The sequence below is a fragment of the Catharus ustulatus genome, chromosome 5 (genome assembly GCF_009819885.2).
Source record: "Catharus ustulatus isolate bCatUst1 chromosome 5, bCatUst1.pri.v2, whole genome shotgun sequence".
NCBI classification, from domain to species: Eukaryota; Metazoa; Chordata; class Aves; order Passeriformes; family Turdidae; genus Catharus; species Catharus ustulatus.
Window position 1 is genome coordinate 15376407 of NC_046225.1, and position 17348 is coordinate 15393754.

A 17348-nucleotide genomic window follows, 5' to 3' on the forward strand; every position below is an offset into this window, starting at 1 on the left:
GGTCTCCTTTTTGTTGTGGTTTCTCGCAGGGGAAGTCAAACTTGCAACAGGTTTCTTATGTTGTTTGTTTCTTTCAGGCAAAAATCATGTGTTCTTCCATATGCAAATGCATTGGCTGTAAAAATTTTGAAGAAAGCCCGGAGCGAAAGACATTGATGCATTTAGCAGATGCTGCAGAGGTCAGGGTCCAGCAGCAGACTGCTGCAAAGACCAAGTTATCTTCCCAGATCTCAGACTTGCTGACAAGGCCAACACCAGCACTCAGCAGTGGTGGTGGGAAGTAAGTTAATGCTGCACCTTCTTTGAGTTGTTTCTAAAGCAGGTTTGTGATGGGTGTGACAGGTATGTTCCTGTCATCCCTGAGCTTTGTCTGTGTAAGCTGTAGAGGTGGGAGCAGTCAGATGAATGGAACATTTTGTTCCTGTAACAGTAGGGATTCTGACCCACCAGTTCATTTGGCTGTTAACTGAGGTTTATTCGCTATCTGAAGGCTCTTGGAAGCAATGGGACAGATGAAATCTCATCAGTCCTTGGACTAAAAAGTTGCCAGCCCTGGAGTAGGTGCCTTGTGTGTTTTTTGCAGACACTAAGTGGGTGTTTCTTTGTTTCAGGCTGCCCTTTACATTTGTCACCAAGGAGGTGGCCGATGCAACCTGTGAATGCCTCCTGGCACAGGCAGAGCAAGCAGAGAAGACGGGCAAGTCCAAAGCTGCAGCAGAGCGCATGATCCTGGAGGAGTTTGGACGCTGTCTGATGAGGGTTATCAGCTCTGCAGGGAAGTCCAAATGTGACCCTTGTGCCATGAACTGCTGACTCATGCACATGAGCCACAATGAAGTGGACTGAACAGAACACTTAAGGCACAGGGACACTTTGGTTTAGCATAAAGGATTTAATAATATTTGTTAATTTGGTGCTTGTTGTAAATTGACCCATGTAACATTGAAACAAGAAATTCTTTTATAACAGGATGTAGAACCTTTTAAATCTTAGCTAAATCCTCTTCTACGTAAGACAATACCTAAAGGTCAGTTCTTCTTCCCAATGTACAGCTTTTACCCTGGGTTTCTTAAAAATTAGATGTGTTCTCCCCTTTCCCCCAGAATAATTGTCTGAAGGGCATATATAAATTATTATAATATATATTATTTACAGTGTATGGATTTGCATCACTGTGCATACAGGAAAACACAGGTGATGTCAACAGCCAGGTCATGCTTTTGCTGACAGACCTGTAATATGGAGGTACCAGTGTATCCAAGATAATTCTGAAAGGAAATATGTAGAAATAAGCATCTAAAATGGAAGGTAGTACTTGTATGTAGGAGCTGACACAGCATGTCCCTTTAGTGCATGGAGCACTGTGAGATACATAGGCAATAATACAGAGGGGTTGCTTGCAGATGTAGCACTGAGCAAGTAATGGAGAATGTTTCTGGAGCAGGGCCCAAGGAGTACAGAGGTGAATAGCATTACAGGGAATTTTTGATAGGAATGGGGCAGAGTGCTCAGGTGTTTCTTAAGATGGAACTTGAAGGCTAAGACAGTGGCCTGTCCTCAGAAGTGAGGAAGAGCAGCCACACCACAATGCCAGACTGTCTGCTAGCATGGTGTTACCTGTGTCTAGCAGATTGATGCTGTTGTTTAGGTGAAGCTTGGTTTTTCAAGGTCTGCAACAGCCTAATCCCTCACTGGAGTTAGGGCTGTGTAGTCCATTGTGTTTTCCAGGATCAAGCTGTAACCCTGGAAAAGTGTTTAGGCTTGAGAAGCTGAAGTCATGGGAGATGACAATCTGCATCTGAATCGACTTGCAAATGCAGGTAGGGATCATGTTCAGCCTGGCTGTGGGTATTCAGGATGCTGCTTCTTTCCATGTTGGCAATTTACTTGGCATAAGGACTCTTTTAGTGTTGTTTAGAGTAATTGTGAGAGCTGTGATCAGAGAAAGTACTAGCACAGAATCAGGATTGCTACAAAACCAGACACAGATCCTTTCACACTAAATGGGGGCAATCGGTTATAGCTGGGTATAGACTAAGGCAGGGGATTTTTACAGTATTTGTTACAGGCAATCTCAGATCACATTTTTGATAGTGGAACACATTTGCAGAATTAACCTGGTGGGTTACTTACCTATCATGAACATCCATTAACCATGTTTAATCACAGGCATTTTTATTATTGTCTCACTGCAGCCTGAACTAGCTATGTTTTTTCCAAAAGGGATTTTGTATTCCTTCTATAAGACTGTAAATACAGAGAAATGCAGCAGAGCTCTTTCTCCAGGCTCTCTAGCATGGTGAGACTGGGGAGAGGTAGGGGCTAGGCACACCAGCAGCAGAGATATGTGCCTCTCTGTGTGAAGGCAATAGGGTGGGAGGATGCTTCACCTCCCAGCCTGGTGCACTGAGCAGAAGGCCTTTGACCCTTCTCTGGTGCCTCTTTAAAATGCCTGGTAGGCAGCCAGCAGCAGTGGTGGGCTCACAGACCAGGTCTGACCTGCCAGTCACTGAAGGGCTCTGTCTGCTAAGGACATCTCCCTGAGCATAAATAGCAGCGTTTGTGCAAATCTCTGAAAAGGGAATCCACCTCTTGTGTAAGTAAATGCCACGTTTTTTCATGATTAGGACATGGATTTACTAAAAAATCAGTGCAGTAACTTTACCTGTAGATAGTGCAGATATTCCGTTTCCTTCTAGTGACCTAATATAGTCTGTCCAGTAAGATTTGTATAAATGTAAATTAGTGTAAGTGAATAAAGTAATACCTACTTACGTTATTTTTCAAACAGATTGCAATATGCCTTTTGTTTAGACTTCAATCTGTGTTAATTTTGTATATATTCAGTGTCTTACTCTAAATTGCACCTTTTGTGATGTGTATTTATATACAGTGTGCAAAAGCACTTGTGAAATTTAGATTACAGTTGTAATTATGTATGATGGCATTGCTGGAGAATATTTTGCTTGTAAAGACTTTGAAGGTGCAATCAAATGCTCTTAGTTCTTCTATTTTGTTTTGAACAAGCTTTGTCAAATATTAAGCTTGGATTCCTCCCTCCCTTCTCCCTGGTGTAGAGTGTATTAATTGGTTTTTGTACTTCCTTAGCCATTTGCATCAAACTGCTGGACAAGATTAACAGTCAAGTTCATCCAGTTACATAAAAAATAATTGGGAATGGGGCAAGGGTTCATTTTATAGTTCTGTTTACATCCAAAAGTAGAAAATTAAATTTATATTTACAAGACCTATTCAAAGAATACACTTTTCTATATTGTACAAATAAAACAGATAAATCACAAAAAATAAACATTTATACTATTCTGTAAATATGATTTCTTTTTGCACTCCTTTGCTTCAGCACTGACAAATATAGGCAAGTTTGTCACTGAAATATCAAAATAAATGTTAACACTAGGTCCACTTCTGATGCAAGTACTAACTTGGATTTTCAGTGAGACCAAATGCTACCAGAGATAAATAAATATCCCCCTTGGTTATTGGTGTGCTGTCATGCACAGCAATCCATGGCACAGTTCATAACTATTCATCTTAGAGCTGGAGGTGGAGGCAATGCAAGTGTTCCAATATTATGATTGCAACCACTCTGTCACTGGGATTTCAGCAGCATTTTGCCACTTGTCCCAAAAATCACATACAGAGTGAAGGGAATAGTTTCCTGCAGTGTCTCTTGTAGCTGGAATGGCTCTGTGACAGTCATGGCTTCAACATGGTTTTTTGCATAGCTTTTGGACTGGGGGGGAAAAAAACCCAGAGGTTCTGATTTGTTCCTCCCAGCACTGATTGTATGTGGTGCGGCTGCTGTGGTGCAGCTGCTCTCAAAACAGAACTTGAGGGATTGAGTGCAGCTGAACTAAGGGAAGGAAGAGAAACCCAAACCAACCAGGGGCAGTTTTTCTCAAGTCACTGGTAGGCAGAATGGTACCTTTAATATTATTACTGCCCTAGGATGTGGCAGATCATCATTTTTCATCCCAGCTCCATTCTGGATTTTTAAAGTGACTGAACAGCAGGTTTTGTGGGAATTAGTTGCTTTCCATCTCTATGGATGCAACTCTTGTTCTGCATGGCAAAGTGAAACCCCTTAGCAGCAGTTCTGTCAAACTTTGCTATTCCAGGCAAAGCACTGGAGGTGAAGAAGCCTGTCCTACTTGGTGGCACTTGTGCCCTGGGCTGCAAGACACAGGCCAGCCCTGGGAGGATGGGGCATGAAATGGCAACTGAAATGCTTGCCCTGCTGCAGCACACGCATGTATTCCTGCCCCTGGAGGAGGGAATGGGTGCTCCTGGATGCCACTGGACACAACAATCTGGTCACAGGCTCAGCACTGAGCCAGAGGATCAAGACTTGACCAGCATCTTTAGCTGTTTGATGAGACATGGTGGAAAGCTGACATGTTCTTTTCAGATCTTTATTTTCACATTTAAGTAGAAGCTCTGCAAGTTTTCTTGCCCCCAGCTTTTTTATAAAACACATCATTTTGGTGAAATCAAAGTGCCAGTGCGTGTGATTCCCCTGCAACCCCATCAACTATCAGCTTTCTTCTGAAAGCAGCACTAAAGCCACCTAGCACTTCCAGGGGCACTGCAGTCTCCTACCACTGCCCCAGGCACCACGAGCAACCCTTGCTCATCCTGATCTGCCACACAAGTTTCATTAAATATGTGGCTGCTTTTCAGACTTACTATAAGTAACAGGGGATCAGATAAACTTCCTTGCTTTGCTCAGTTAAACTCTGGTTAGGGGGGTTGCAGTGGCCCAAAATATCACTGCTTTGCCAGCATCATTTCCTCATGTGTTGTCTGGATCTGTCCAGCACTGAGCCTCAGCAAGGAACAGCCATCCTTGGAACCAGAGAGTATGCAGTTAAACCTACACAGGGTCTAACTTGACTGACAGCTACCCAGTGGTGATGGAAACAAATGCTTTCCCTTCAGTCTCTTCCATTTGGCCCTTCTGCAAGGGTATTTCAAATTCAGGTGATGGAGGGGGCTTGTTCTTATGTTCAAGTAACACCGTGTGATTTCCCTTACTAAGACTGTGTAGTGGTTGTTGATGCTCAGCTCCCCCTCAAGTAAGTGGTTTGTGAGGGTGGGAAAGAGGGGGCTTTCTCCCATAAGCTCCTGGAAGACTTTCTGTTCTAGAGGCAAATGCCACAGTTTGGTATTTTTGTTGGCACCTCCTACTTTGGCATATTGTTTTAGGACTTGTTCTGCAGTGCTTGTTATGTGGTGCACACTGGCTGAGGGCAGACTCACGCCACCCAACTTTTTTATGTAGAGCACAGACCTGTATCTTAGCCTGCTCTCATCTGCCTCAAACAGAGAGGCAAGACAAGCCTCACACTGCAAGTCCAAGGCCAACTGCTCAGCCACCCAGCCAGCAGTGCAGGTGAGGCTCTGTGCGTACAGTGACAGATCTGTCAGGGCATTGCTCAAGGCACAGCTGGGCAAAAGCAGGCCTGCACTGTAGGGGTACTCTGGGGCCAGAGTCCTCCCAGGAGCTGGGTGACACTGAGCACGAATGCTGCCCAGAGTCAGAGCTCTCCTCTGAGACAGGGATACGTCCTGGGGGCTGGCACTGCCACTGCTGTGTGGTGAGCTGGGTGTCAGGCTGCAGCTGGCCAGCAGTTTGTGGTAAGCAGCCTGGAACACAGCGGAGGTGGGGCTGCCACTGCTGCCACAGGCTTGCTGGAGAGTCCTGAGAAACTGCTCCAGGGGGTCCAGGCTGAAGGCATGTGTGTGGAGGTGGTGGGAAGGAGTGCCTTCTGGACATGTGTAGTTGGAGGAAAGCCACCTGAGGCTTTCAGCATTGAGCAAGATGCTCAGAAATCCCAGTCTGCGTTTGCTCTTAATAATGTATCTCCCCACAGAGTCTGTTAAGTTGACAAAGCAGCTCTTGACCTCATCAAAGAGATTCCTTATTTTGGTGTGATTTCCAGCTAGGAAAGGCTCATTTCCATAGGGACCTCTGCCATAAAATACGTCGCACAAAGAGCTCATCAGACGCACAAACTTGACAGTCCCGCTGCAGTTCTGGAACGAGGCCAGGCCCAGCTTCTGGAGGTGCTCCAGTGCCTCAGCAGCACCCTCGCTGAACAGCAGGGTAGCAAGGTTGACCTTCAGGTGGAAACTCCCTTCACTGCCAGCCCTGCCTGACTCGGCACTGCACAGCTCCAACACCCTCTGCTCCTGCAAAGCTGCCAGCTCCACCACATGCTGCCACCACACGGTGTCACCGAGCCACTCTAACTTCTGGAAGCACTGCAGAGCATTCCTTATCAGCAAGAGGGCATGACAAACGTCAAAGAAGTATGCAATGCTGTGAGCAGAACCGGGTGGATGATGGAAAGTGCACTGAATCCTTTTGGGATCTATCCTGATCCCCAAAGCTCTGGCAGTCTCAGCACCACGAGCAGAGGCACCCGATGTCACAGCCAGGACCACGATCCCAACGTTGTTCAGCTTATTGATGGCCTGACGAAGGAGCTGAGCGAGGAAGCGGCCGGACATGCTGTTCACCAAGAAATAGCCAAGGGGAGCTGTCCAAGAGCTCGAGATGCCGACTGCCATGAGGATTATCGCTTCCGACGCCAGCGGAGCTTCGTCAGCATCCAGGACGCCCGCTCCCAAGTCAATAAAGCCCGTCAGCCGCTTGGTGTGCAGGTCCCACTCCTGCTGCTTCTGCAGGGACACATCCTGCACCAGCACGGCGCAGTAGCGGTACGCCTGATCCCCCCTCTCCACCTCTTCCTGAAGCTGGAGAAAAATGTCACTGCTGAAGCCTGCAGCAGCCTCGTTATTAGACAGCCAGCTGGAAAAAAAAAAAAAAAAAAGGATGTGAGTAGGAGATATGATTGTGGAAAAGCTGAAGCAATAGGCAGCAGTTTTTACCACTTAGGACGTGGTCAGCCATGCCCAGAGCTGCAGAGCAGGCCAGGACATGCAGGGTAAAGAAGGCAGTCCTGCTTTCCTCCATGCATAGTCTGAGTTTATCTCCTCATCCTAGAGGTGGGAAGCCAAGTACTGACCATGCAGGGAAGTAACAAAGCAGCTTCAGGACAGATCTGTTACACCTATTTCTACACGAGTACCTGGAAATACATTCTGAATGAATGAATAAATAAAAACTTGCTTTGTCAGGCTGTAAGGATGAGGGAGAGGAAGAATCTTCCGTAGGTAATCGTAGGTCTTAATATGGTAGAGATGGAGAAGACAAGCAAATTGCCTCATTTCTGGTGAGTAGTCTGCTATCTGCCTCCAGCTGTGCAACTCTCGAGGCAAATCTGCTTAAGAAATCACAAAAGGTTAACTGTAGTGAAACAAATAAATGGCTGCAAACATTGGGATGCACGACACAAATGCACTGCAGAACGCAAGGCAACAGCGTGGCCTCTGCAACAACTCCGTCCTGAAGTCTGGCGTGAAGCGCAGGGCTCAGCAATGACACGGCTGTGCCTCGCCTCCTCCTCGGCACGGGTTAAGCAAAGACATGAAACCGGGCCGAGGAAGTGCACTCTGCCTCGGCAAGCGTCCCCAGCAGTACCTGAAAACTGCGCCTGCAGCAAACTCACGATTTCCTCAGAAAGCTGCCGCTTCTCCGCCAGCTCCCTGAGGATGCTCGGCACGGTCCTGCGCCGGTGCGCGGGGCCGCATCTCCCGGCGGCGGGCGGCTGGTGCGGCGGGGCGGCGGGCGGGGGCCGCGGCTCGGCCGCCCGCTGTCCCTGCAGGCTGTAGTTGTGGTCCCCGGCCGGAGGGCTGGGCAGCGGCTGCTTCAGCGCCCGCACGGGGGTCCTGCTGCTCCTCCTCCCGGCGGCCGGCGGCTCCTGGCGGGGGAAGCAAACGGGAGGTCACGGCGCACGGCGAACCCCCGGGAGCAGAGGGGAGCGCGGCCGGTACCCGCCCGCACCGAGGGGAGGAAGCGGGAGGGCACGGCCCCCCGCCGCAGCTTCCGCCGCAGCCCGTAGCGCTCGAAGTCCCCTTCGGCGAAGTGGCGGGAGCAGAGGATGGCGCCGGGGCCGGGCCGCCACGCGCGGCGGCTCTGCGGGTCCACGCGGTTCACGGCGCGGATCCACTCGCGGCGCTGCGCGGCGTCCACCGGGAACCTGCGGCAGAGGGAGACGGCGGGATGGAGGGACGGCGGGACGGAGGGACGGCGGGACGGAGGGCGGGCGCCGCGGGGCGGGCGCACTCACTGGTGGAAGGAGATGCCGCGCTCGCGGCTCCGCCCGGTGTCGCGCGCGGTGCAGCCCAGCGCGGAGCAGCTCCGCGTCATGGCGGCCCCGCGCGCGCCGCCACCGCCGCCGCGCCTGCCGCCGCGCGCGCGCCACCACGGCGGGCCCGCCCATTGGCCGCCACCGCCCCCCGCCGCCTCGCCATTGGCCGGCGGGCCCGGCGGACGGCGGCCCCATTGGGCGCGGCGGCGGCACCGGGCGCGGCCCGAGCCAACCGGGAGCGGCGGCGGGCCCAGCCAGTGGCGAGCGGCGATCCTCAGCGCCAATGGGAGCCGCGCCTCCGGCCCCTATTTATAGCGGGGCAGGCAGCACCCGCCGCCTCTGTCGCTGTGCCCCCGCGGAGCCGCGCCATGCGGCCCGGGCAGCGCCCGCCCTGCGCACGGCGTTCGCCCACCGGGCGGCCGCGGAGCCCAGCGGCGGCGGGAGGCGGCAGCGGAGCTGTGCCCCGGCTGCCGTGAGGAGGTGGGTCCGGGCTGCCGCCCCCGCCTGTGGAAACCGGCTGAGCTCCCTGGGGCTGTTCCCCCGCTCTGGGGTGGCTCCTGTCCCGTGATGAGCCTCACTGCTGTTCACATCATGAGCACGCTATGATTACTGCCCTTGAGCTGAGGACAGGCGGCACCGCGGCCCCCGCGCAGCCGGCGCTGCGCCCCAGCTCCCCCCGCTCCCGGCACCCCCCTAACCAGTCTCCCTCTTCCCCAGGGCCAATGGCTGCTCCCGCCCCGAGGGACACGGAGGACACGCGCGGAAGGAGGCGGCTGCACATCCCCACACATACACACCCTCCCACAACCACCGCCGCCACCCCCCGCCGTTTCCCGCCGCTCCCCGTGCCGGGCAGGCGCGGCCCCGCTGCCGCCGCCCGGAAGCCGCGGGGCGCGCCCGGAAGGCGGTGGCGGCCGGGAGGCGGTGCCGGGGCTGCCACGTTGGAGCGGTCCGGGGACGGTGAGCGCCGGGGACGCCGAGGTGAGGGCAGGACGGCGAGGTCCTCTGGTTTACGGCTGTTTTCCTCCGGTTCCCGTCGGGAACGGGGCGAGGGTGGCGGCCGCGCCGGGTGCGCCCGGGGCAGGGGGAGCCCTGAGGGGCTGAGATCGCACCCAGAAAGGAGCGCTGAGGGTGTTCGGCGACACGGTCTGGGGAGGGTCTTCCCAGGCTGGGTTTGTTTCGTGGGTTAGGGCAGAAAGCTGCCTGTGTAGGGTGCTCGATGCCTTGGTGCTGTGAGAAGAGGGGTTTTCACAGCTGTCGAAGCTTTGCCCACGTTTTCCTGTGTTGTGTTCAGCACCGTCAGTTTCCTCTACGTGTCAATGTTACTCTGGCAATGGAGAGCTATTCCTCCCCTCCCCCGGTCTCTTCTGGAGAGGATGGCTTGGGTGTCTGTCTGTAGGATATCTTTAGGAAAACAGTCCCTCCAGCTGCTTCTGCCAAGTCCTAATGCGGCTCCCGAATCCGTGGCAGTGCAGTCTCGCCATGCACCATTTCAGCATCTCCTTTCTTGGTCTTACTTTGCAGCAAAATGAAGCTGAAGGAAATAGACCGTACTGCCATGCAGGCATGGAGCCCTGCCCAGCAGCACCCCATTTACCTGGCCACAGGTGAGTTTTTTTGGGAAGCATGTGCTCTGTGTGCTGGCTGCCATGAAGGGGCCATTATCGAAAGCTGTAGGAGATATAGCTGGTGAAAGCTGTGTCCTGAGGACTGGAGTGGAGTATATGTTGTGGGGCTTCGAGTGGAGTTCTTGCACTGTGTTGATGCAAACGTGCTTTGCATTCTGCAAGTGATAGCAAGCATCCTCCTCTTTCTGCCAGGGAAAGGTGACACCAATCCTAAGCACTAGTCACTTGTGGCTCCTTTGTCACTTTAATCCATGTTCTGTGCATCATCAGGGAGAGGTGCTTGCCCAAAGCTTTTCCTGTTCCTACTCATTAAGAAATACCCAAAGGGAGAGCCATGGGGAGGAGAGGAACTATATCTAAGTAACAGAAACGGAAGCCTGACCCCATCTCAGGATCCTTTTCAAAAGGCTGATTTTTTCCCCGTTCTTATGCTGCATTTGCAGTTACTGCTCTGTGTATCGTGGCTTTCTCACTGCCAGACATGCTTCCTCACAGGTACATCAGCTCAGCAGCTGGATGCAACCTTCAGTACAAGTGCTTCTTTAGAAATATTTGAGTTGGACTTAGCAGACCCTTCACTGGATATGAAGAGCTGTGCCACGTTCTCCTCCTCACACAGGTAGGCAGTGTTGTGAGACAGAAGTACAGAGTGTGGGACTGTTACATGTGGTATTTGTGGAAATGTCACTTCATGTGCTTTGTCTGCACTTGTTGAGGAGAGAAGCAGAAGTTCAGCACTGAAAGATGAAGCCAAATGTGTGCAATTGATATTGTGGGGTAGTGAGCTTGGACTCCAACCAAGCAGCTCATGCTTTGACATAAACAGAACATTTTTGAATATATGTGTGGACCCTTTATCTCAGGAAGCCTCTGGGATTCACAAGAAAACAGAAGAAAATGTGAAATTGTGAAAATATGGTGGCAACTTTTCATATTGCACCATCCTGTTTGTGTTCAGGCATTTCAGGGGGACTCTGTAACATAACTAACTTGGGTTATGTTGTGTGTGTTCCTACAGCTGGGAAGCCAGATTTTTGGCTGCATAGCTCCACTTAGCTGTTAGTTCCTTACCATGTGCTTACCCAGACAAATATTGTTAGCATCAGAACATCCAGTTTCCATCTCAGCAGCACTCATAGCGGCTCTCTGGCAGAGCTGAAACAGCCACAGTCCCTTCTTAAATGCCCTGCTCTGTGAGCAGAGCTGATGTCAACGTGTCCAACATGATCCAACATGTGTTGGATCTTTGAGTTTCATTGTTCTACCTTGTTTTAACTGTGACTGAGATTCAGTGCTTGCCATTTGCTTTCTGAATTTCTAGAAGCACTCCTTATAACCAGGATGCATTGCTCCTTGGAAAGTAACTCCCTTGACCAGCACCACAGGAATTTGACTTTGCCCCAGAAAATTATTAAAAAGGAGGTTGAGGGTTGTTTGTTTGTTTGTTTTAAAGATTAGATAGCAGTGTATACGTGAGGCTGTATTTTGGTTTGCAGTAAATGAAAACGTCCAGGTGATTAGACACACAAAAGATAAATCCTTAATTGCCCTCCAAGGAAAGTTTTGCACTGCTTTTATAGAACCATGATTTATCTTGGAAAGAGTAAAGGGCAAGAGAAAAGCAATTGCACAGTTAGTTTTGGGGTTTTGTTCCTCACTGTTTTCATTTTGGGTGAAGTTCTGTTCAGTCTTGCTGGTGATGCCTGGACAACCCTGTCAGTCACTTCATTTCTTGTCAACTTGTATAGTTAGATTCAGACGTGTAAAAATCATACCCAGGAATGGGTCTGTCTGATATCACAGACCAACTTCCATTTCTAACATCATTCTTTGTGAACCCCTGCTGTAATCTCAACACTGGGAGCCTGAACACTTGTCTGTTGTGGTATTTCTCACCCAGCATATGCTCTTTGGGAAGCTTTCTGCAGTATCTATCTTACCATGCTAAAGTTGCTGTGATTTAAATAAATTACTTGAAGGTTTCCTGGAGGTAACAAAGAGAGCAATATTACAGTGAATGTTAAAGTATCTCCTTGCCACCTTCCGGTCAATGTGGGTTTGCTTTCTGCTTGTATAAGAGCTGATAGGTGGCTGTGTCATTTTATGTAGAACGTATTCATTCTTTGCATGGCTAAGTGCACAGGAATGCTTATGCAGGAAGTTAATTGAGTTGAAGGGAATGTGGGTATTTACAGATGGACACAACAGTGTTCTTAATTTCTGGAAGTATGTTTGATTCCTCTTGAGTTAGTCTGAAAACAGGCTGTGGTCCAAGAGATATGTCTGTGATGTTGACTAAACTTGCTGAGTTCTTGGTATGGCAGACAAAACACTTGCACATCCAAAAGCACAGCTATGGAAAAGGATATGGAATTTTTCTAGTTTCACCTGTTTCTTCTGTATGAAGCTGCTTGCAGATGGCAGAGGGTTTTTTTCAGACTGTGGCTGGATGGGCTTACAGCTTTTTGATTATTCCTGGTGTGGTTGGGAGCACTTACCTGATTTTGCAGCCAGGAGATTGGAGATGTTTTCAGTTCGTGGGTTATTGGTTGTGCATGTTGGGCGTCTTGTTAATGAGCAGAATGGGGACATGTCCTTCTGATGGAAGGGGTTGTACAGAGGCTTGTCCTTAGGGAGAAGTGCAGGCAATGCTTTTCTCTGACTTCAGCTGGGGTGAACAAAAATGGGATTTGTCAACCTACGAGGGGCTGGTGGTGGATGGTTCTAAGACTGTGGGGCCCTCTGTGTCTTACAGGTACCACAAGCTGATCTGGGGCCCTCACAGCATGACCTCAGGGGACAGGGTGTCTGGAGTCCTGATTGCTGGGGGTGAAAATGGAAATGTCATTCTGTATGACACAGCCAAAATCTTAGATGGAGAGGCTGAAGTAATAATAGCCCAGAAGGACAAGCACACAGGACCAGTGAGAGCGCTCGATGTCAACATGTTCCAGGTTGGTGTTTCTGCTTTCCTCTTAACATACCATCAGTAGAGGAGTGGCTATCTTAACTTGTAACCTCAGATGTTTGTGCTGCTTCCCCTCCCCTGAAAAGCATGAACTATATTTGGTGTTTGAGTGTCTGTATTTAGTAGGAAAAACCTATCCCATTACTGGTGTTTCAGGATGGGAAATGAAGGTGCCTGAGGTGTTTGCCTTGTTCTTTCCCCTCATCACTTAACCATGTCAATTTAATTGATCTACTCTGCTTATGTGTGAAGTAGAGGTGCACTTCAGGGTGTTTTTAGTCAGTCTCTTCTCTTAGCTTCTGTGCATTGTGTCAGTCACACAGGAAGCAATTAGGTGCTCTCATTCATGTTTCTGGTGAGATCAGTTTTCACGTATCTGCTTTGGTGACTGGCTAGGATCCACCTTCAAGGCTTTTAAGCATGGTTGTTTGGAAAGAGGAGACAGCATGGAAACACAGCCATGTGGCCTCTTTAGCAGAAGGGTTCTCAAAGCTGACAATCCTTCCCACATTACCAATGAGTACTTCCTTCCTTCTAGATAGTGTGTTGGTTTTTGTGTGTTGCCACCAGCTATGTGAGAATTCTGTTGGATTTGTTTCCTAAATAATACTTCTGTCCCTGCACACTTACCTCCAGCAAGGCTGTGCTGTGTTCATTGTGTCCTCTCTGAATTGCTTCCTGTCCTTTTCTGCCTGTTATGAACTCAGGACTTGCCTGTCATCAGCCACAAAATGTAACCAAAGGGCACTTGGTGCCCTTGGCTCATGCTTCCCTGCCTGGACTTTGACATCCCAGGTTCAGGAGTGCTATGAATGGCTGCACTCACTGTGGGCAGGGCAGGAATGCCACACTGTCCAGAGCAAAGCTCTGTGGTGGCTGTAACTGCAGCCCTACTTCCTCCTCTGCCCTGTCACTCTTTGCCCTGTATCTTTTCCTATATCCTGAGCTGACAGGGGACGTTCACTGAGTCCTCCAGATCTGATGCCTCCCAGCAGCTAAGACTGGGAAAGCTGATGCTGAAAATACTCTTAATGTCTATTAATGTTTCTTACAGACTAATCTGGTGGCCTCTGGTGCTAATGAATCTGAGATCTATATCTGGGACTTAAACAACTTTGCTACACCAATGACACCAGGAGTCAAGACACAGGTACCAGATCTATGTTTATTAATTCTTCAGAGCAGACTCGTGAAAAAGATGCATGGCAGTTAAGTGAGAGCTGTTTGAGATTTGCAGTTTTAAAGCAGTCTCAAGGGCATAGAGTGTGGGGGAAGCCTCTTGAAGTCTGACTTGGGTAGTAGCTGCATACAAGGGTGACTGGATGCTGTTGCTTTTGTAGCCCCTGGAGAGCAATGTCCTGGCTGTGCCTCTAAGTGCAAGTGTTCACAGGAGCTTCCCCTGCAGCAGCCCTGGATGTGCTGTCTTCTTTATCCTGCAGTTTAAACCTGCAATTTTGACTTGCTGCACAAGCCAACCATGTCTTCATGTGGCAGTTTTTTAAGAAATTGTATTTGGCCAGGGAAACCTGTAGTGTTCCCTCAATGTTTGAGAAATGTTGCATTTTATCAAGCAGCAAGCAGAGTCTCTCAGGTTGCCCTCCTTTTCAAATACCATAACCGTTGCATGTCTTTTAGTCTTCCTCTGCATGTTTCACTGCATGCACAAATCTATAGATGGTGCAGGTGCACAGAGAAAAATGGGAGAAAGATAAAAAACAACTACTGAGAAGTCAGATGATGAGGCAGTAGGTTTTGCAGTTACCTTGGTGGGTTTCAGGGAGTGACTTAATTGCTATACTCAAGGTCCAGTGTTTAGCCTGTATCTCTTAAAGACGATCTATGGGGAAAAACAATAGTCTTTTGTGTGTTTTGTCTTGTGAAGGAAATGGAAGAATGGGAGGAAGTTGTTTTGATGCAAATACGCTTCTGTTGCTGTTACAAAATTCCACAGAAGTTCATAGTTACTAGAAAATGGGTTTATTACTGCATGATAATTTGGAGACAAAAGTGTGTAAATGGGATGAGAAGTAATCTTCAATTTAAAGGTTTTTAGTTTAAACTCTGTGGGGTTTGGTTACTTTGTTTAGTTTGTTATTAGCATATAGGCATTTAAGAGGATGCTCTCCTTAGAGGTCCCTGTAAAAGACTTTATCTCTAATAGTGATTATTTAGGCTGGGATATCTTTTAGTCCATATGCATAATGACAACTAGAAATAGTAGGGCAACAAGATCTGGGTTAATACTGCTTTTAATTTTTTATCTAAAAATAAGCGTAGGAGGGGAATAAAAAAAACCACCATGGAATTTCTCCAAGCAAACTTTTTTTTGCTAAATGAAAACCTAATAGTCCAAGACAAAAGAGTAGTTCATATAGCAGGATATACTTTCATGGAGTAGTTTTCTGTTCTTGAAGACAGTTTTTCTTAGTCTTGGTTTAATAACTAATGTGTAGTGCTGTAAAGCAGAAAATAACTTCACAAAGGAATTCTAACAGCTTATAAATCAGCGTTTTCAGGTGCTGTACACTACAGCATGTATAGAAAGGAAGCCAGAACACACCCAGTACACGGGGCACTCTCCTTGCAGATTTCTCACTTAGCTAGTCCTGAAAATAGCAGGGTTTGAGTCTCCAGAGTGGCGGGGTTGTGACAGGCTGTTGTGTGCGTGGCAGCCTCTGGAGGACATCAGCTGCATTGCATGGAACAGGCAAGTCCAGCACATCCTGGCATCCGCCAGCCCCAGTGGCCGGGCCACCGTGTGGGATCTCCGGAAGAACGAGCCCATCATCAAAGTCAGTGACCACAACAACAGGGTGAGTTCACTCCTGCAGCTGCTGGGGTGCTTGCAGAGAGGTGTAGGGGTGGGTCATGGCACCCCTTCTTATGTGACAGAGATACTGGGGCCTGGCCCAGTTTGCTCTTGAGAGGATATTTATGCAAGAGGAATTGTCAGCATTATAAATTAAAATAACCCGATGCAGACTGAAGCAAGGCAAGGCACTCAGATGCCCTATCAAAGTGGGGATTTAATTTTGTTTGGGGCTAACACAGAAGGATTTTTATTGATTTTTGCCACAGAGAAATGTGACATTGAGCAGATTGCTTTGTCTCCTATAGTTATAACCACCATGCCAGCCCTTTAGGCAGTTTAAATGTAAAAAAGAACCTGTTCAACTTGTGGAGAGTGACATATTTGTATTATTTAAAATAGATATTACTGTAACAAACCCCAAAGATAGAGTAAGAGTTAAAAATGAAACTTAAAAATGGGTGGTTGTGAAGTAGCTCTTTCCTCACTGTATTGTTATTTTGCTGAACTGTGTAACGTTCAGTGTTGTCTGTTTGTTGCCTGACATAACAGCAGCACAGTAGGCTGTCTTCATCACGGGATGGTAGTCCTGTGATACAGTGTTCTCATGACAGTAACTTCTGCCTAATGTTGGCTTTTATTAAAACAGCAATTAAAATAGTAGAGGAAAAGGTTTATATGGTGAGCTTTAGTGTTTTCTCACATTAAAATGTAGCACTGTGAAAAAGTCAGCACAGTGTAATCTCTCTGAGAGGACTTTGGGAAACTTAAGTGCATGTCTCCTCATTCACAGGAATAAGGAGAATATCCCAGTCTGAATGCAGTCAGAAATAAAGCCAGGAAACCCAGCTGCAGATTCCCTTGCAGCAGTGTTTTACCATGCACACAGACCTATTTGGTCTGGTTCTCTTTTTCCTTGAGTGCTGCTCAGTTATGTGATGCTTTGGCCCAATGTTGCCTCTCAGATGCACTGCTCAGGCTTGGCATGGCACCCTGAAGTTGCCACCCAGATGGTTTTGGCCTCAGAGGATGACAGGCTGCCTGTTATTCAGATGTGGGACCTAAGATTTGCCTCCTCACCGCTCCGTGTTCTGGAAAGTCACACAAGGTACGAGTCTTGCGTAGCGTGGTGTGCTCTGTAGTGTTTGTGCTGTTGGTGACTGTCCTGGTTTGTACATCTCACCTCTGCTGTTCCCTGTGAGGGAAAGCTCTGGTGGTGGTGGAGGTTTCAGCAGCAGGCAGTTCTGTATGCTGCCTTGCTGACCAGCCAGCCCTGTGCCATGAAAGACTTGCCTTTTTAAGACCTGGTACTCTGAAGGAAACAACTAAATAAACAAACAAACCCACCAGGCTGCTGAAACAGTGAAGCTACTGGTTTGTTTCTAAGTTTTTTAAGAAGAGAAAGCTAAGGAAAAAAGAATTAGTAGTAGTTGATTTTGTCTGAATAATGTACTAAGAGTGCACCCAGGCACATGTGTGGATGTGGACAGTTTCTGTGCCCCTCAGTCCCCTAAATGCCTTAATTTTGGGTCTAGTGGATGATTTTTGTTAAGTTTTTGTCCGTCCTCCATTGTTGGTGAAACTTTCCTTATTGCTCAAATCCGATGCTTGATTTAAGAAGGGGGAGCAGTCTTGTGACTTCTATCAAAACTACTGCCAGTGGGTTCTGCTGACTTGAATATCTGCTAATAAAAAGCTGAAAAGCT

At 48.6% G+C, this 17348-nt stretch overlaps 3 protein-coding genes across 14 annotated transcripts in view; 2 read left to right on the forward strand and 1 right to left on the reverse strand.

Moving 5' to 3' along the window:
• The window catches only part of LIN54 (lin-54 DREAM MuvB core complex component), a 36322-nt gene extending 35413 nt beyond the window's left edge, over window positions 1-909 (forward strand). For all 8 annotated transcript variants that reach the window (XM_033060047.2, XM_033060049.2, XM_042779267.1 and 5 more), the window contains 2 exons: window positions 78-280; window positions 612-909. In XM_033060047.2, the coding sequence (XP_032915938.1) occupies window positions 78-280; window positions 612-813 (405 nt within the window). In that variant the 3' untranslated portion in view covers window positions 814-909. The remainder of the gene's footprint in view (window positions 1-77; window positions 281-611) is intronic.
• Window positions 910-4417: 3508 nt separating this feature from the next.
• Window positions 4418-8302, reverse strand: THAP9 (THAP domain containing 9). Its single transcript, XM_033059992.1, has 5 exons — window positions 8217-8302; window positions 7797-8126; window positions 7568-7752; window positions 7157-7307; window positions 4418-6835 (listed from the first exon to the last, which is right to left on the reverse strand). The coding sequence occupies exons 1-5, from the start codon at window positions 8294-8296 to the stop codon at window positions 4906-4908; spliced, it is 2676 nt and encodes an 891-aa protein (XP_032915883.1). The 5' UTR covers window positions 8297-8302; the 3' UTR covers window positions 4418-4905.
• Window positions 8303-9129: 827 nt separating this feature from the next.
• The window catches only part of SEC31A (SEC31 homolog A, COPII coat complex component), a 38407-nt gene continuing 30188 nt past the window's right edge, over window positions 9130-17348 (forward strand). For all 5 annotated transcript variants that reach the window (XM_033059974.1, XM_033059975.1, XM_033059977.1 and 2 more), the window contains exons 1-7: window positions 9130-9218; window positions 9762-9844; window positions 10361-10484; window positions 12621-12819; window positions 13888-13983; window positions 15506-15646; window positions 16608-16750. In XM_033059974.1, the coding sequence (XP_032915865.1) occupies window positions 9766-9844; window positions 10361-10484; window positions 12621-12819; window positions 13888-13983; window positions 15506-15646; window positions 16608-16750 (782 nt within the window). In that variant the 5' untranslated portion in view covers window positions 9130-9218; window positions 9762-9765. The remainder of the gene's footprint in view (window positions 9219-9761; window positions 9845-10360; window positions 10485-12620; window positions 12820-13887; window positions 13984-15505; window positions 15647-16607; window positions 16751-17348) is intronic.